The 20,383-nt window shown below is 38.7% G+C and overlaps 1 protein-coding gene across 3 annotated transcripts in view; it reads left to right on the plus strand.

Annotated features, from left to right (window-relative positions):
• ESF1 (ESF1 nucleolar pre-rRNA processing protein homolog) overlaps positions 1 to 3,804 on the plus strand; it is a 70,118-nt gene extending 66,314 nt beyond the window's left edge. Inside the window, exons 12-13 of one of the 3 annotated variants that reach the window (XM_023217838.2) lie at positions 239 to 385; positions 2,568 to 3,804. In XM_023217838.2, coding sequence (XP_023073606.2) covers positions 239 to 385; positions 2,568 to 2,861 — 441 coding nt within the window. In that variant the 3' untranslated portion in view covers positions 2,862 to 3,804. The remainder of the gene's footprint in view (positions 1 to 238; positions 386 to 2,567) is intronic. The other 2 variants (XM_023217836.2, XM_023217837.2) reach the window with 2 other exon arrangements.
• Positions 3,805 to 20,383: the final 16,579 nt, after the last annotated feature.

Here is a 20,383-nt window from a genome sequence, read left to right on the forward strand (position 1 = left end):
CTACAAGGTTTTATCTCTCCTGCTCTCAGTAATGTTGCTTCCAGAGATTCTACCTTATTGCTATATAAAGATCTCTTTGTTTTGGTAATCCACAGTCAGTTTACAGATGACAGGTGGTACCCCAGAGTTTTAGTGATTGAGCCTTCCGTCCTAGAAGGGATATCTTGTGCCCTATACTCCTTTTGGGGGGTAAAAAAAAGCACTGTTGTACATTTGAATTTTTTTTTGCTCTCCACAGGCTGAAATGGCTTTGCTTATGATGGATGAGGATGAGGACAGTAAGAAACACTTCAATTACAACAAGATTGTGGAGCACCAGAATCTGAGCAAAAAGAAGAAGAAGCAGCTCATGAAAAAGAAGGAATTAATAGAGGATGACTTTGAGGTAACCATGGACACCAGGCACTAGTCTCTTAAAGCTGGAATTGAATCTAAAGTCAGCTCTGCAGATAGAAATTCAGCATAGTCAAAGTTACCCTTGAAAATGTCTTAGGGGCCAGGTGCAGTGTCTCATACCTATAATCCCAACACTTTTGGAGGCTGAGGCATGAGGATCACTTGAGTCCATGAGTGAGACTATAGGCAACATAGTGGGTCCCTGATCTCTATGAAAAATTTTAAAAAATTAGCTGGCCAGGCGTGGTGGCTCACTCCTGTAATCCCAGCACTTTGGGAGGCCAAGGTGGGCGGATCACAAGGTCAAGAGATCAAGACCATCCTGGCTAAAACGGTAAAACCCTGCCTCTACTAAAAATACAAAAAATTAGCCAGGCGTGGTGGCGGGCACCTGTAGACCCAGCTACTTGGGAGGCTGAGGCAGGAGAATGGCGTGAACCCAGGTGGCGGAGCTTGCAGTGAGCAGAGATCGTGCCACTGCACTCCAGCCCGGGCGACAGAGCGAGACTGTCTCAAAAAATAAGTAAATAGCCAGGTATAGTGGTGCACACCTATAGTCCCAGCTACTAAGAAGGCTGAGGTGGGAGGATTGCTTGAGCCCAGGAGGTTGAGCCTGCAGTGAGCCATGATCGTGCCACTGCACTCCAGCCTGGGCGACAGAACAAGACCCTGTCTCAAAAAAAAAGAAAATGTCTTCGGAAAGACTGATGGTAGAGCCAAAGCTACTGTCTTTTAGTCCAGCACAGCCAGTTCATCCCAGCGTAGATGAAATCATTGTTTCTTTGGTTGAGCACCAGGTGCAATAGTTGACTTGTATTTTGGTAGCCATGTTGTACCAAAAATGTGTAGTTTTTAATGTTAGAATCACATACAGTGAACCTCAGAGTTCCATACCTCAGAGAACCAGCAAAGGTATGCTTGAATAGCAGGTTCATGTCACAACAGGTCCCACTCTCACTGTGTGCAGTGGCCAGCACAGTAAGCCATGTTTTCTCTGTTGCTGTGTTTTTTGTTTCCATTACTCCTGCCTCTTTTTGTTGAGTACATATTCCTAATGGCTGCAGAGTCCCCTAAGCATGAGTTTGAGCCCTCTACCGAAAATCTACAAATAGCTATTAGAAACTGCTTAATGACTTCCAACCATTAATGTGGAAGAACTGGCCCTGAATAAGATGGGGGAAATCTTGGAAATTTTGAATTTGTTCGAACAATGGAGGGTAGAATACAGATGGCTTCTAAGTCCTTACAGAATGATTTGGGGGCTACTCTGTAGCTTCTGTTATTTGAGTCAGTTTCACATGTGCTCCCATTCCAGGGAGTTTTTTATTGAGTTAGTTTCCTTATGAAAAGCAAAGAATGATTTGTAGTCATTCTGCCTTCACATATTAATAATCATGCTTATAAATATTTTTTGTGGGATTTTTTCCTTGTTCTGGGTATTGAGTCTCTTGTCCTCATGATAACTAAGTAGAGCTACAATCCATCTCCAGGTGGACTTGTGTTTCCTGTGTTTCCCTTTCTTGCTGGTTACCCATCTGCCTGGCAACCCTCAAAGGCTGGCTGGAGTTAAGGGTATACTCTTAAACGTGGAACCACAAATTTTTATAGAAGGAAGATAAATTTGGGGATTGTGTCTGACCAGACCTTGATCTCGGATGGATTCTTTGCCATAGTGGTCTTTAAATCTTTTGATCTATGGATCACCTTCAATAGTTCCTTATTTTTGGCACCAAGATTAAAATTTTTAAAAATGTACTCAGAGTTCAGGGCCTCCAGCAAATGTTCTGATTGGCTTATTTATGCTGGTGAGAAATTGATTCTGTGCTGTAAGCATGGGAAAGCCCTGCCTCACAAACTACTCCTACAGTCATTTTGTCTAAGTGATCATTGTAGTTACCAGCCATAATATATATATATATATATGGCCCACTGTAATTCCCTTTGAAATACATTGTCCTTGCATGATAAGAACAGGGTGCCCCACAAGTTGTGGTCCAAAGGTAGGCCATAAAGATCTATGGAAAAACAGTTTCCTAATGAATCAGTACAAACGCTCAGCTTTGCATTTGATATAATCAACTCACCAACTTTCTAAATTTGGCCCCATTTCTGTCCTTTTGCTTTAGTAATTTTGTTTAATTAATTTATTAATTTTTTTTTTGGATTTGCAGGTAAATGTTAGCGATGCACGGTTTCAGGCAATGTACACTTCCCACTTGTTCAATTTGGACCCCTCAGATCCCAATTTCAAGAAAACGAAAGCTATGGAAAAAATCCTTGAGGAGAAAGCCCGGCAAAGAGAACAGAAAGAACAAGAACTTACACAGGCAATAAAGAAAAAAGAGAGTGAGATCGAAAAAGAATCACAAAGGAAGTCCATTGATCCTGCTTTGTCAATGTTGATTAAATCTATAAAAACCAAAACAGAGCAGTTTCAAGCAAGAAAAAAGCAAAAAGTCAAATAACTGGATGTTACTTATTTTTGAATTGAATACATCTTTTCCTAAAATGTACAGAAATAGTAGGAGGAATATTTATTGGGAACAAAGCTATCTTTCAAGAATGTGAATAAAATCTTTTTCTGGACATGGTAAAATTTTTCTCCATAAATAATTATACTTAATTGTGGATGACTGACAAATTTGTATTGTATATTCCTACAGATTAGTCATAATTAAATTACCTGAATTATACAGTTTATAAAATTTTTATATTTTACGATGTTCAATTCTAACTAGTGGAAAGTTACTCTAGCTTTTTAAAAGGCTATTTACAATTCTCTGTAAAAATAGAGCAATATCTACTCTTAAGTTTATGTAAACGTTAGGGATAATTTGAAAAAACATATATTTAATACATTAATTTCTCTGGAAGCAGGAGGCATGTTTAAATAACTATTAAAATAATTTATTTTTCTAGCTGTAAAGGATGGAAGTCAAGAACTTTTTGTTGTTTAATCAAGTATAGTCTGTTTATGAAATTAACTTGTAAATACAAGTGTAAAATATTTTCATTATTTTGTATTGCACTGATTTATTCCATTTTATGCATCTCAAAGTACTCTCTGGAAAAAATATCTGAAAACTGATTTTAACTTTTTAAGAGGACAACTCCATTTAAAGGCAGTTCTGGAGTTGCATTGCTCATAATTGCATTTGAAGTATTCATGAGCTCTCCAGTGGTTTTTCCTTTTGGTAGCAACAGAAAATTCTTCTGTCTGTCCTTCAGATTTTTGGAATACTTCAGAAGGGTGGATATGCTGCTGTAAAGTTTAAGGATATCTTAATTCTTCTTAAAACACATCTAGGGCCTTAACACTCTTGGATCTCATCTATAAACAACTGACCACCTGAGACAGTCAGATTAGATATGCTGTATAAATAAATGTAAATAAAACCAACATTGTAACTTGGAGCAAATTATAAATATGGTAACTTCTGAAAGACAACAGGAATTTGACAAGGTTTGTGGTTAATAGTAAACTTGACATTTGGGGTATTAAAAATCAAAGCTACTGATCAGGCAAGGTGGCTCACACCTGTAATCCCAGCACTTTGGGAGGCTGAGGCCGGAGAATTGCTTGAGGCCAGGAGTTTGAGACCAACCTGGGCAATATAATAAGACTATAGGCTGGGCATGGTAGCCTATGCCTGTAATCCCCTTTGGGAGGCTGAGGCAGGCACATTACTTGAGGTCAGGAGTTTAAGACCAGCCTGGCCAACATAGTGAGACCCCATCTCTACTGAAAGTACAAAAAATTAGCCGCGCATGGTGGCCCATGCCTGTAGTCCCAGGTACTCAGGAGGGTGAAGCAGGAGGATCGCTTGAACTTGGGAGGCAGAGGTTGCAGTGAGGTGAGATTGTGCCACTGCACTCCAGCCTGGGCTGGACCCAGGCTCAAAATATATGGACATCTCAAAATATATGTGTGTGTGTGCGCATGTGTAACAAGCCAGGTGTGGTGGTGCATACCTGTGGTCCTTGCTACTAGGGAGGCTGAGATGGGATGATCATTTGAGCCAAGGAGTTTGAGTTTACAATAAGCTGTGATTGCACCACTGCATTCCAGCCTAGGTGACAGAGCAAGACCCTGTCTCTATTTAAAAACAAAACAAAGCAAAAAGTCACCAATATAGCGTATATTTTGAAGACTAAAATGATGGAAAACTCAAGAGTGATATCAAAATAATAAGGGAGTATAAATAGTCTCTGTAAAGGGAAGAAAAAAGGGACATTTAAATTATTTATTGTAACAGAAAAATGCACAGTATCCAAACAAGGAACTGATTTTATCATAAAGCACTAACATTGTTGGATTATTCAGCCAAATAAAACATGATTTCTTTAGATACATCTGTGAACTCCCCACATTATCACTGAAAAGTCATGAATCTTAATATGTTTATGAGTATGATCTATAAACAAATTTATGTTTCATATTTCATTCTCTGCAGGGGAAAAGTTTTGTTCTCTTTAAACTGTTTAATTATAATGTAGTAATTGCACAAAAATCAAAATCAGAGTCTGATTTTAAGGTTTCTGTGAACCTGAGCCATTGGGTTTGGTTTTTCTGTTTTTGAGCCCATAAGTCACTGCATTTAATTGTAAAATCTCATTTTACTAGTCAAGCACATAATTATAACAAAAAAAAATTGTTATTAAATTGTTACATAAGTCATACAAAGCCCTAGCTCCTTTTCTCAAAGAGTTGATATTTTTTAGGTCGGAAAAAAAATGAGAACAGCATTATCAGGTGTTAAATATTCTACACCAATAACTTTAGGGTTCTCAAATTATTGCCGGTAGTGAAATTTAGGATTAAAAAGTGGCCACCATCATAATTCAGCAAATAAGTGAGGGTAGTTTTGATGGGTCTTAAGGTCACATTTAGACATTTAGTTGGAGTTTTTATTGCCGTTGAGACCATGGAGAGTAGGTCAACCCTGTAGCATCTAGAAAAAGTCATAAGTAACTTAATACTGGTGAAGCTCTGATTTGATTCACCAGCAGCAAATCTTGGAGATCAGCTTGATACACAATAGTATCACTACATATTCTCTGAGAGAGGTACACTAGAGACACGAGCAGGAGAGTGGAAACTGCACTCATTCCATGTTCGTTACCGAGCAGGCCAATGTATTAGGTAACATCTTTGCCTTTTCTGTTTTAGAATCATTTGGTATGTCAAAAACCCCTAGTGGCCAGGCTGCACCTCATACCTATTAAATCATATATATACCAGTAGTATCCAGATTTTTTTTTCTTTTTCTTTTCTTTTTTTCTTTGCAACGGAGTTTTACTCTGTTGCCCAGGCTGGAATGCAGAGTGCAATGGTGCAGTCTCGACTCACAGCAACCTCTGCCTCCCAGGTTCAAGGAATTCTGCCTCAGTCTCCTGCCCAGTAGCTGGGATTATAGGCAAGCGCCACCATGCCCAGCTAATTTATATATTTTTAGTGGAGACAGGGTTTCACCATGTTGGCCAGGCTGGTCTCAAACTCCTGACCTCAAGTGATCCACCCACCTTGGCCTCCCAAAGTGCTGGAATTACAGGTGTGAACCACTGCACCCGGCCCAGATGTCATTATTTTTTAAAGCTACCTAGATAATTCCAGTGTTCAGCAAAGATGGAGAACCACTTTTTTACTTTGCTTAGAGGCAAAGAAGGCAGGCCCAAAGAATTTACTTTTGGGTCCACCAGATTGGAGACAAATTAACTTAATATCAGCTATATCTGTTAGCTCTTACTGCTTAACAAACCACCCAAAATCTAGTGGCCTAAAATGGCATTTATTCCTTCTTATGAATCTATAGTTTGGCTGGGCAGTTAAGATCCAGCTGAGCTGGGGCTTGATGACTCTGCATGAGGACTCCGATGATTCTAGGGTGGCTAGAGGATCTCTCATCTAGTAGGCTAGTCCAGGCCTTACATGTGACAGAGGGTTCCCAGCTGCAAGAGAGAATAAGTCCCAATGCACAAACATTTTCAAGCCTCCAACAGTGTCACATTTGCTATTGTCCCACTGGCAAAGAAAATCACATGGCCAAACCCCAAACCAACAAGTGGCAAAGTCACAATGCAGAAGGGTATACGTACAAGGAGGCATGAACAAATTGTTGGTTATTGTTAAAACCATCAACATATTACTTAGGTTTCCTCTTCTGTAGAAAAAGTATTTAGCATCTATTGGTCTAAATAACACAAAGTTGTTTGCAGTTTTTGGCAATTACAAAGCTGTAATTAATGTATAGGTTGTTGTGTGAAACATAAGTTTTCCACCTAGGTCATATGGTAAGTTTATATTTAGCTTTATAGTAAACTGCAAATTTACTTACCAAAGTGGTTGAACCATTTTACATTCCTATATATGAGTTCCAGTTGCTCCACATCTTCACCAACACTTGATATTGTCAGTTTTTGTTGATGCTCATTTTGGGCTACTGTGTTTTTGTTTTATTTGCCATTCTAATAAGTGTTTACCTGTATCTCATTGTGGTTTTAATTTGCATTTTGCTAATGACTAATGATGTTGAGCATCTTTTCATGTGCATATTTACCAATCGTATATCTTCTTTGGTAAAGTGTCTGTCCATGTCTTCTGCTCCCTTATTTTAAAATTGAGTTGTTATTGTTTTCAGAATTGTTTATGTATCTTATATACAAGTCCTTTGTCATATATGTGATTCGCTAATATTTTATCCTTTTCTATGGCCTGTGTCTTTTCATTCTTTTATCAGTGTCATTCACAGAGCAAAAATGTTTTATTTTTATGAAGTCCAATTTATCGGTTTTTTCTTTTATGGACTGCCTTGGTGTCATATCTAAGAACTTTCTTACAAAACCAAGGTTACAAAGACTTTTTCCTATATTTTCTTCTAAAAATCTTAGAATTTTATGTTTTACATTTAGATTCATTTTACATTTTAAAGTAATTTCTGTATAAGGTGTTAGGGTTTGGTTGACACTCTTTTTTTGCATATAACTGTTAATTTATTTCAGCATTGCTTATTGAAAAGTTTGTTCTTTCTCCACTGAATTGCCTGAGTACTGTTATCAAAAATGAATTGGTCAATCACCAAAAGTCAACCACAGAAAATCCATAACCCAAATAGTCCTATAGTCATTAAATTAATTTAGTTAATTAAACTCCCAAAAAAGAGATTAATTAAATTAATTAAACTCCCAAAAAAGAGATTACCAAGTCCAAATGACTTCACTGGGGAATTTTAACCACTATTTGAGAGTAATTAATGCAAATTTCATGCAGTCTCTTTGAGAAAATGAAGAATCAACACCTGTCAATGAGATCAGTATTACTTACTTCATGAGACCAGTATATTCTTGACAGCAAAACAAGACAGTATAAATACAGAAAACTACAGGATGATGTTCACTGTTAGTGTATGTGATTGATTCCAGAGAGTCAATCTGTCTCATGAACTTAGACACACAAATTCTCAAAAAAGTATTAGCAAATCAAATACAACAATGTATGCAAAGAAATATACACCAGGACAAAGCAAGATTTATTCCAGATGTGCAAAGCTGGCTCAGCATTCAAAATCAATCAATGTGTGCCATATCAACAGACTTAAGAAAAAAACATATGATCATATCAATTGATGAGAAAGATACTTGACAAAATCTAACATCTATAAATGATAAAAACTTCTCAGGCAGGACACAGTGGCTGAGGTGGGTGGATCACCTGAGGTCAGGAGTTCAAGACCAGCCTGGCCAAAATAGTGAACCCTGTGAGACCAGCCTGGCCAACATGGTGAAACCTTGTCTCTACTGAAATACAAAAACTAGCCAGGCATGGTTGCATGTGCCTGTAATCACAGCTACTCAGGAAGCTGAGGCAGAAGAATCACTTGAACCTGGGAAGTGGAGGTTGCAGTGAGCTGCAGTCATGCCACTGCACTCCAACCTGGGTGACAGAGTGCAATTTCATCTCTAAATCAAACAATCAATCTATCTCTTCAGCAAGTTAGGAATAGAGGAGAACTGCCTCAACTTGGTGAATAGTATCTACAAAACACCTGTATCTAACATCATACATACTTCATAGTGAAAGACTAAATGCTTTTCTTCTAAGATCAAGGCAAAGATGTTCACTCTTACCACTCTTATTCAGCACAATAGTGGAAGTTCTACCCACTGCAATAGGGCAAAAAAATTAAAACCATACAGGTAGAAAAGGAAGATGTGGAACTCTGCATACTTGCAGATGACATAGTTATCTACATAGAAAATCACAAGAAATTGCCAAGCGTGGTGGCTCATGCCTGTAATTCCAGTACTTTGGGAGCCCGAGGTGGATCACCTGGGTCAGAAGTTCAAGACCAGCCTGGCCAACATGGCGAAACCCCGTCTCTACTAAAAACACAAAAATTAGCAGGGCATGATGGTGGGTGCCTGTAATCCCAACTACTTGGGAGGCTGAGGCAGGAGAATTGCTTGAGGGGTAGGTTGCAGTGAAACGAGATCATGCCATTGAACTCCAGCCTGGGCAACAAGAGCAAAACTCCACCTCAAAAAAGAAAAAAGAAAATCACAAAGAATCTACAAAAAGCCTCAAACTAATTGGTGGGTTCAGCAAAGTCACAGGATAAAAGATCATACCAAAATCAATTTTGTTTCTGTACACCAACAACATATAAAATGTTACTACCACTCTGGAAAACAATTTGACCATTTCTCATAAAACTAAACTTGCGATAACCATGCAACTTGGCAATTGCACTCTTGAACATTTATCCCAGAAAAGTGGGAATTTATATTCATATAAAAACTTGTACATGAATATTCATTGCAGCTTTATCTGAAATAGCTAAAAACTCAAAAGAACCGAGATGTCCTTTAACGAGTGAATGGTTTAACTATGATACATCCACACCATAGAATACTACTTACTCAGCAATAAAAAGACTGAACTCTTGATAAATGCAACAACTTGGACACATGTCCAGAGAATTATGCTAAGAGAATGAAAACCAATTCCAAAGGATTACGTACTATAAAATTCCATATATATAATATTGTTGAAGTGACAAACTTGTAAAAATGGAAAAGAGATTAGTGGCTACCAGGGAATAAAAAAAGGAGGGGTGTGGAAGGTAGTGAGCGTGGTTACGAAAGGGCAACATGAAGGATCCTTATGGTGCTGGAAATGTTCTGTGTCATAAGTGTGGTGGTCGCTAAATCCATTTACTCATGGAATAAAATTGTATAGAACTAAATATGAACACATACATACAGATGAATAAAAGTGAAACATGAAATCTGAGTAACATCAGATGATTTGTATCAGTGTCATTGTCCTGTTTGTGACATTGTACTACAGTTTTTCAAAATATTACCATTGAGGGAAACTGGGTAAATGAAACACAGAATCTGTATTATTTCTTAAAACTGCATGGACATCTACCATTATCTCAAAATAAAACTTTTAATTTAAAAATCTGGCCAGGCACACTGGCTCACGCCTGTAATTTTAGCATTTTGGGAGACTGGGGTGGGACAATCACTTGAGGCCAGAAGTTTGAGACCAACCTGAGCAACATAATGAGATCCCCTCTTTCTCTCTCTCTCTTTTTTTTTTTTTTTTAAATTATACTTTAAATTCTAGGGTACATGTACACAACGTGCAGGTTTGTTACATAGGTGTACATGTGCCATGTTGGTTTGCTGCACCCATCAACTTGTCATTTACATTAGGTATTTCTCCTAATGCTATCCCTCCCCCCTCCCCCCACCCCCCGACAGGCCCCAGTGTGTGATGTTCCCTGCCCTGTGTCCAAGTGTTCTCATTGTTCAATTCCCACCTGTGAGTGAGAACATGTGGTGTTTGGTTTTCTGTCCTTGTGATAGTTTGCTGAGAATGGTGGTTTCCAGCTTCATCCATGTCCCTACAAAGGACATGAACTCATCCTTTTTATGGCTGCATAGTATTCCATGGTGTATATGTGCCACATTTTCTTTATCCAGTCTATCACTGATGGACATTTGGGTTGGTTCCAAGTCTTTGCTACTGTGAATAGTGCCACAATAAACATACATGTGCATGTGTCTTTATAGCAGCATGATTTATAATCCTTTGGGTATATACCCAGTAATGGGATCGCTGGGTCAAATAGTCTTTCTAGTTCTAGATCCTTGAGGAATTGCTACACTGTCTTCCACAATGGATGAACTAATTTACCTTCCCACCAACAGTGTAAAAGCATTCCTATTTCTCCACATCCTCTCCAGCACCTGTTGTCTCCTGACTTTTTAATGATCGCCATTCTAACTGGTGTGAGATGGTATCTCATTGTGATTTTCGTTTGCATTTCTCTGATGATCAGTGATGATGAGCATTTTTTCATGTGTCTGTTGGCTGCACAAATGTCTTCTTTTGAAAAGTGTCTGTTCATATCCTTTGCCCACTTTTTGATGGGGTTGTTTGTTTTTTTCTTATTAATTTGTTTAAGTTCTTTGTAGATTCTGGATATTAACCCTTTGTCGGATGGGTAGGGCAAACATTTTCTCCCATTCTGTAGGTGGCCTATTCACTCTGATGGTAGTTTCTTTTGCCATTCAGAAGTTCTTTTTTTTTTTTGAGACAGAGTCTCGCTCTGTCGCCCAGGCTGGAGTGCAGTGGCCGGATCTCAGCTCACTGCAAGCTCTGCCTCCCGGGTTTACCCCATTCTCCTGCCACAGCCTCCCGAGTAGCTGGGACTACAGGCACCCGCCACCTTGCCTGGCTAGTTTTTTGTATTTTTTAGTAGAGACGGGGTTTCACTGTGTTAGCCAGGATGGTCTCGATTTCCTGACCTCGTGATCCACCCGTCTCGGCCTCCCAAAGTGCTGGGATTACAGGCTTGAGCCACCGTGCCTGGCCAGAAGTTCTTTAGTTTAATTAGATCCCTTTGTCTATTTTGGCTTTTGTTGCCATTGCTTTTGGTGTTTTAGTTATGAAGTCTTTGCCCATGCCTATGTCCTGAATGGTATTGCCTAGGTTTTCTTCTAGGGTTTATGGTATTAGGTCTTACATATCTTACATACCTTTATATTACTAAAGTCTTTAATCCATCTTGAATTAATTTTTGTATAAGGTGTAAGGAAGGGATCCAGTTTCAGCTTTCTACATATGGCTAACCAGTTTTCCCAGCACCGTTTATTAAATAGGGAATTCTTTCCCCATTGCTTGCTTTTGTCAGGTTTGTCAAAGAACAGGTGGTTGTAGACGTGTGGTGTTATTTCCGAGGGCTCTGTTCTATTCCATTGTTCTATATATCTGTTTTGGTACCAGTACTATGCTGTTTTGGTTACTGTAGCCTTGTAGTATAGTTTGAAGTCAGGTAGCATAATGCCTCCAGCTTTGTTCTTTTTACTTATGATTGTCTTGACTATGTGGGCTCTTTTTTGGTTCCATATGAACTTTAAAGTAGTTTTTTCCAAATCTGTGAAGAAAGTCATTTGTAGCTTGATGGGGATGACATTGAATCTATAAATTACCTTGCATAGTATGGCCATTTTCATGATACTGCGTCTTCCTATCCACGAGCATGGAATGGTCTTCCATTTGTTTGTGTCCTCTTTTATTTCATTGAGCAGTGGTTTGTAGTTCTCCTTGAAGAGGTCCTTCACATCCCTTGTAAGTTGGATTCCTAGGTATTTTATTCTCTTTGTAGCAATTGTGAATGGGAGTTCACTCATGATTTGGCTGTTTGTCTGTTATTGGTGTGTAGGAATGCTTGTGATTTTTGCACATTGATTTTGTATCCTGAGACTTTGCTGAATTTGCTTATTGGCTTAAGGAGATTTTGGGCTGAGACAATGGGATTTTCCAAATATACAATCATGTCATCTGCAAACAGGGACAATTTGACTTCCTCTTTTCCTAATTGAATACCCTTTATTTTTTTCTCTTGCCTGATTGCCCTGCCCAGAACTTCCACCACTATGTTGAATAGGAGTGGTGAGAGAGGGCATCCCTGTCTTGTGCCAGTTTTCAAAGGGAATGCTTCCAGCTTTTGCCCATTCAGTATGATATTGGCTGTGGGTTTGTCATAAATAGCTCTTATTATTTTGAGATACGTTCCATCAATACCTAGTTTATTCTCTTAAACTAGTTAAGAAATTAGCCAGTTGTGGTGGGCTACTCAGGAAGCTTAGCAGGGGGATTGCTTGAGCCCATGAGTTCAAGGTAAGCCATCACACCATTGCACTCCATCCTGGGTGACAGAGTGAGACCCTGTCACTAAAAATAAAAAAATAAAAATAAATTGGTCTTTTTTTGTTTGGGTCTATTTCTAGATTCTCCATTCTGTTTTATTCATCTATTTGTCTATCCTCTTTCCAATGCCACGCTATCTTCACTACTGTAGCTTTACAGTAAGTCTTCCAACTTTGTTCTTTCTCAAAATTGTGTTGGCTGTTCTAGTTTCTTTGCCTTTCCATATAAAACCAATTAAAAATCAGCTTCTTCATACCTACAAAAAAGCCTGCTGAGATTTTGTTTTAGAAAGACGTTGAAGCTATAAATCAACTTGTGGAGAATTGACATCTCAATAATACTGAATCTTTCCAAACCATGAATATGCTATATATCTTTTATAGTCTTTGGTTTCTTTCACCAGCGTTTTCTGGTTTTTCGTATACAAACCCTGCAGATATTTTTAAAATTTTAAAAATTTATACCTGGCCAGGTGCAGTGGCTCAAGCCTATAATCCCAGCACTTTGGGAGGCCGAGACGGGCAGATCATGAGGTCAGGAGATTGAGACCATCCTGGCTAACACAGTGAAACCCCGTCTCTACTAAAAATACAAAAAATTAGCTGGGCGTGGTGGTGGGCGCCTGCAGTCCCAGCTACTCGGGAGGCTGAGGCAGGAGAATGGTGTAAACCCGCGAGGGGGAGCTTGCAGTGAGCTGAGATCGGGCCACTGCCCTCCAGCCTGGGTGACAGAGTGAGACTCCATCTCAAAAAAAAATCAAAAACAAAAATTTATACCTAAGTGTTGCAATATTTTCTGTACTATTGTGATACTTTTAAATTTCAGTTTCTAATTGTTTATTATTAGAATATAGAAAAACAAACAATTTTGGTTTATTGACCTTGTATCCCACAAGCTGGCTAAACTCATTTATTAATTCTAGGAAATTTTTCAAGATTTTTTTAAAAATTTTTAAATTTTAAAAAAATTTTTAAAGAATTTTTAAAGATTCTTCTCCAAAGATAACCATGTCATATATGAAGAGAGACATTTTAATTTCATCCTTCTGTATTTCCATACCTTTTATTTATTTTTTGTGCCTTAGTACAACTGCTACAATTTCCAGTATAATGCTGAATACAGTGGTGAGAACAGATAATATCTTGCTCCCCATCTTCGCTTGATCTTAGCCAAAAGGCCAAGAAGTGATCTTGCTCCCCATTTTAGGAAGGAAGCATTCATTCAGTTTTTCACCAGTAAGTATAATATTACCTGGAGATGCCCTTAATCAGGTAAAGAAAGTTTCTTTCTTTGCCTAGTTTTGTGCAAATTTTTAATCATGAAAAAATGTTGCATTTTTTTTCAAATGCTTTTTCAGCATCTGTTGTTTTCATGTGTGGTTTTTCTTTTTTAGTCTGTTAATATGGTGAATTACATTTATTGATTTTGAAATGTTTAGTCAGCTTTGTATTCCTGGGAAAAACTTCATTTGTTGTGATGTATTATCTTTTTAATATGTTATTATTTGAATTTGATAATATAATGTCATGGGTTTTTGAAACAGTATTCATGAAGGTTACTGGTCAACAGTTTTCTTGCAATGTTTTTGTCTGGTTTTGATATCAGGGCAAAATCTACTTCATAAAATGAAGTTAGTAGTCTTTCCCCTTATATTTCCTGGAAAACACTGTTTTGAATTGGTGTTATTTTTTCCTTAAGCGTTTGGTAGAATTTGTCAATAAAACTATCTATCTATCTATCTATCTATCTATCTATCTATCATCTATGTATCTATCTAAACCCTTTTTAGTTTTTTGGGGGGTTTTTTTGTTTTTGTTTTTGTTTTTTTGAGACAGAGTCTTGTTCTGTCATCCAGGCTGGAGCATAGTGGCATGATCTTGGCTCACTGCAACTTCCACCTCCCGGGTTCAAACTATTCTCCTGCCTCAGCCTCCTGAGTAGCTGGGATTATAGGCACCCACCACTGTGCCCAGCTAATTTTTGTATTTTTAGTAGTGATGGGATTTCACCATGTTGGCCAGGCTGTTCTCTAACTCCTGGCCTCAAGTGACCTGCCTGCCTTGGCCTCCAAAAGTGCTAAAATTACAGACACGAGCCACCGCACCTGACCAAAAGCATCTTTAAATGAAACCACTTTTTTTCATAGGAAAGTTTTCAACTAAAAATTCAATTTATTTAGTTTTATAGGACTATTCAGGCTATCTATTCTTCTTGAGTTAATTTTGATAGTTTGTGTATGTCAAAGAATTAGTCCATGTCATTCAAGTTGTTGAATTTATAGGCATAACAGGTTTTTTTTTTTAATTGAAAAGTAAACTTTAACATCAAAAATGCAAACTTGGGGAGGGGAGGAAAATCACACACAAGGTTGTCACTTCACACTTGGAGAGTTACACAGCAGCCAGGCAGAGATGCTCCTCTCTTCCCAGACGGTGGGTGGCCGGGCAGAGGCGCTCCTCACTTCAACATAATGGGTGTTTTGGTAGTATTTCCTAATTATCATTTTAATGTCTGAAGGGTCTGGTGATATCTCTTTTTTAATTTATAATATATGATAATTTTTGTCTTTGCCGTTTTTTTTTTTGTCATTCTAACTCGAGGTTTATTAATTTTCTTGATCTTTTTAAAGAACCAGCTTTGGTTTTATTCATTTTTCTCTATTGCTTTTCTGTGTCCAACACCTGTGGAAGGTTTCTCTCCTGCTCTCCAGAAGCCAGATTCCCAGCAAGTCCTGCCAGTGTGGCACCCCAGTAACTTCTCACAGTCCAGTGTGCTACAGCTGCTCCCCCACCAGTGAAGTTTGGACCTCAACCCACAGGGATGAAGAGGCTTTTCCAGATTTGCCTCTGCATGCTCTATCTCAGCACTAGGTACAGGGCATGTTCCCTATATCCATGATTCCTATATTCTTTAGAGTTCTCTCCCCAACCCCCAGTTTTTCCTTTGTTGTCAATTCTCTGTTACTCTAATCCCATTATAATGAATAATTACCTAAACCTACCTTATTCAAGTTACTGTTTCTGTCTACTGATTGGATCCTGACTGATATCCAAGTGTACAAAGATAGTCTAGTCACCTGACCTGTATTAGATCCTGAAAGGCCCTCCTGTTCCTCAATGTATATTCCAGTACACATTAAGGCCCAGCTATATTGTGCTTCCTGACCATGGATGTTTTCTTGAGTTCTGACAGTTCTTGTTACTCATTTTTATAGCCCCAAAAGTTCACAGCTTAAAACAACCACGATAATATGTTTTCTCAAGAATGTTTGATTTGCAAAGGGCTATAGGGGAAGGCTCACCTGTTCCCCACATGGCATCAGCTGAGGTGGCTACCCTGAAGGCTGGAAGATTTGCTTCCAAGATGGCTCCTTCACATGTGTTACAAGTTAGTGCTGGCTGTCAGCTGGGAGCATAGGGCTTAGTTCCAAAGGTGATGGAAACTATTACCTTTTTTTTTTTTTTTTTTGAAACGGAGTTTCACTCTTGTTGTCCAGGCTAGAGTGCAATGGCATGACCTCTGCTCACTGCAACCTCCGCCTCCCGGGTTCAAGCAATTCTTGTGCCTCAACCTGCCAAGTAACTGGGATTATAGGCACCCACCACCATCCCCTGGCTAATTTTTGTATTTTTAGTAGATACAGAGTTTCACCATGTTGGCCAGGCTGGTCTCGAACTCCTGACCTCAGGTGATCTGCCTGCCTTGGCCTCCCAAAGTGCTGGGGTTACAGGCGTGAGCCACTGAACCCAACTGAAACTATTACTTTTTGTGACCTTGCCTCAGTAGACACAGAGTATCACTTCTGCCATTCTTACTTTATCAGTCACAGCAATCAAAAAAATCTTCCCAGGTAAGGAAATACACCCCTTAATGGGGGAATGGCAAAGCTCTGAAATGGATTTCTGGAGATGTTTTGTAGTCATATTGGAAAAATGAGATCTGCTTCATTGGCCATTTGATGAACATCTACCTCCCACCTTTATAAAGTGTATTACATTATAGTAAATATTCTATTATTTGAGATTACCTGAGTGAGTCTTTATTCTTTGCAAACAGAACACCCCGAATCAGCAGAGAAAGCTCTCTACCAGCAGTTGGGCCATAGTACATGGGATCAATGAGCAGGTCAGACCAATAGAAAGGTTATGCACGCTCTTCAAGGAACTTGAAGTGATAGTAAGTGAGAACAATGGTTGTTTCCAAATATTTGTTCTGTCTCCCACAGTAATAGAACCTGTTAGCTGAGCATAGGGCTTTCCATTATAAAGATTATTTTACTCATTCTTCTTTGTATCCTGGTGTATATGCAAATGACAGCTTCTAGGGATCTTCCTTTGAAGTCATCAGACTAGTTAATTTTGCCTCTTGCCTTCTTCCATCCTTTTACTCTACTGCCTGGAATGCAAATGTAAAAGCTAGAGCTTTAGCAGTCATCTTAGGTCCTGAAGACAAAAGCCACACTTGTCTTCTTAACTAGGAACACTTAACTAGGAACAATGGATGGTAGGCTAGAAGAAGCCAAGATGACACCAGATTTTGTAGAGCATACCCACCATTTCATCCATGGACTTTTCCAAAAGTTCTATGTGATAGAAAAATTAAATCCTATTTTGTTTAAGCCCTTGTTTTCTCAGGTCTCTGTTACTTGCTGTTCTATCCATATCCTACCTAATATAAAGACAAACATTGTGGCCTTTGGCTATTGTCTTTGTGGGTTATCTTGCCTTATGTCGAGATCATTGCAGATCATTTCTCCATATTCTTAAAGAAACTCTTTATTTTGTGTTGTAGTCAGAGTGCTTGCATCTTGACATTCCTGGAATACAATACTCAACACTGTAAGGTTCCCAGATTTCTGGATGTGGATATGAGTCAAGAGAAGTGAGACAAACCCCCTTAGAAGGCCATTGGGACCCTCTGTTCTACAAGCACTACTGGCACAAGAGTTACAAACTATTTTCAGCATCTCTGGGTTCACATGATCACCTTCCTCTAAGAGTTTATGAAGGAGTAGTTGCCAAGAGCAAACCAGAATCAGGCATAGGGGAAAATGAAAATGTGTGAGTGAGAGTCTGTGCCCAGCCTTAAGTGTGGGTTCTACATTACCCAAATTTGGCCAAAATGTGGAGATGAAAACTCCATGCTATCTGACAGTGCCAAAGCAAATAGACTAACAAATTATATTGTGTTGGGGCAAGTTGTGAGAAATTCCTGCCTTGGGGCTATGAGCTGTTTTCATGAATTTTTAAAAATTAAAATTGAGTCATTCATTATCCTTCATCACTACACATGCTTTTTGTCTTGAGCAGTGCTACGGTTTGATTTGTCCCCACCAAAACTCATGTTGAAATTTTATCCCCAGTGTGGCAGTGTTACGTTTGAAATGTCTTTTTACTAAAATCTGAAATTAATTAGCACTGTCTTTTCTCTTGAATTAGTAGAAATAGTGTACTCAATCATACTTCAAAAAGTTCATCTGATGAGCAGGACAGGAAATGGTCAATAAAACGGATTACACTTTTTAATTGTTTATGGAAAAATTATTAAACTCAAACTAAGAGTTAGGAAAGACATTTTAGTTAGAAGTGGAACAACTCTAAAAGATGAAACAGGTTAACTCTGACAACAGCTCATTTTTCAACTAAACAAAAACTCTGAAAACAATTACTTGATTTACGTATTTTCCTCCATTTGGATCCATAATTTAGACTTATAGGTCTGTCACAATCTTTCAGTTCTTCTGGAGAGCTCAAGCAGTATCAGAAACCATGTGGGGGCCAGGCACGGTGGCTCACGCCTGTAATTCCAGCACTTTGGGAGGCCAAGGTGGGTGGCTCACCTGAGGTCAGGAGTTCCAGACCAGCCTGGCCAACATGGTGAAACCCCATCTCTACTTAAAATACAAAGATTAGCTGGGCATGGTGGTGGGCGCCTATAATCCCAGCTACTCAGGGGGCTGAGGCAGGAGAATCACTTGAACCTGGGAGGTGGAGGTTGCTGTGAGCCAAGATCATGCCACTGCACTCCAGCCTGGGCAACAGAGACTCCACCTCAAAAAAAGAAAAACAACAAAACCATATGAGAATTGTGTTTCTTCAGATTTCTTTGGGCTCAAGTGACCCTCCACTTCCCTATCCATATTCTTAGGAATGTTGCACATAACAGAAACCAACTCAAACTAGCTTAAGAAAAATTTAAAAAGACATGAGCATGGATATTTATTAGAAGGATACTGTGGAGTCTTATAGCACAGAATCCAAAGGCAAGAAAGCAATCAGTGCTCAAGAAAGGACTGGGAGCCGAAACTAGAATGTCCTCAGAAACGCTCCTCCCCTCATCTCTGTTTCCTGTATTCGTATTCATATTCACTAATATTGCTGCCAATGCGTCTCTCTCCTTAGCCTGTTGGGCAAGTGGAATAAGATAACCACATCAGAATTTCACGTTTTAAGTTATAGGTCTGTTTTCGATGTTATTAAAGAAATAGCTGGATGTGGTGGCTCTTGTCTGCAATCCCAGCACTTTGGGAGGCTGAGACAGAAGGATTGCTTGAGCCCAAGAGTTGAGACCACCCTGGGCAACATGGCAAGACCCCATCTCTACAAAATTAAAAATTAGCTGGGCACAGTGGTGCACACCTGTGGTCCCAGCTACCTGAAAGACTGAGGTGGGAGAATCACTTGAGCCCAGGAGGTCAAGGCTGCAGTGAGCCATGTTTGCACCACTGCACCCCAGCCTGGGTGACAACAAGACCTTGTCTCAAAAATAAATAAATAAATACATAAAGAGTTTGTGCCTTATATTTAAGATTCAGGAATAAAGTTTGAATTTTTCACCTTGATGTCATTAAGATAAAAACATATTATTATATAAATAAACTTACATTACTGTACATAACGCAACATTAAGAACTGCTTAGTAAGTTTACTTGTGAATATTATATATCAACTAACACAATTTTAAGAATAGTTTTCACACTACTATTTTATAACTTAGGTAATAATCTGGAAGATGTTCCAAGCATTTGAAACAACTAAATGACAAAGGATCCTTATTGTCTACAAAGAGAGAAGTAAAATGTCAAATGTGTGACAATAGAAGAATTTTTATCTTCTCCAAGTGAATAGTGATTTTTATGTTACCAATTTGGGTAAATATATTCACTTAGAAACTCTTTTTAACCTTTGTCTCAATGGCAAACAATAAAGTTCTTAATAAACATTCAACATTCTTAAAAGAAGAACTGCTAGATCTGATTTTATTTTTCCCTGAACTAAGAGAGGCTTACACATCCCTCTTCAACAACGTACACAACTGTGCTTGAGTATGGTAGATGGTCAACGGTCTAGAAGCATGCATGAGACACTGGTAAGAGGGATTGCCTCTGGGCGTCACACGGGAGGAAGACTTACTTTTCCTTGAAAATCTGTGTATATGGCTTTGTTTTACTGTGTAACACTTACTTTCAAAATTCTATAAGTTGTGTAAGCCCTAATGAAGAGATATGTAATGAATGATTGTGAACTGGATCCTTTTACTATAAAGGACATTATTGGGACAGGGGTGGAACTTAAATGGGGCCTGAGGATTAACTGGTAATGATGTATTCATGTTAATTTCCTGATTTTGTGGACTGCATTTTGATTGTATGGGAGAATGTCCTTTTCTGAAGGAAATAAACACTAACCTGCCCAAGAGTGTTGGGTCATTGTGTTGGTAGCTTACTCTCATTTGGTTTAGAAATAAATAGATATATTTGGCTGG

This window comes from Piliocolobus tephrosceles, chromosome 20 (assembly GCF_002776525.5).
Source record: "Piliocolobus tephrosceles isolate RC106 chromosome 20, ASM277652v3, whole genome shotgun sequence".
Classification (NCBI taxonomy): Eukaryota; Metazoa; Chordata; class Mammalia; order Primates; family Cercopithecidae; genus Piliocolobus; species Piliocolobus tephrosceles.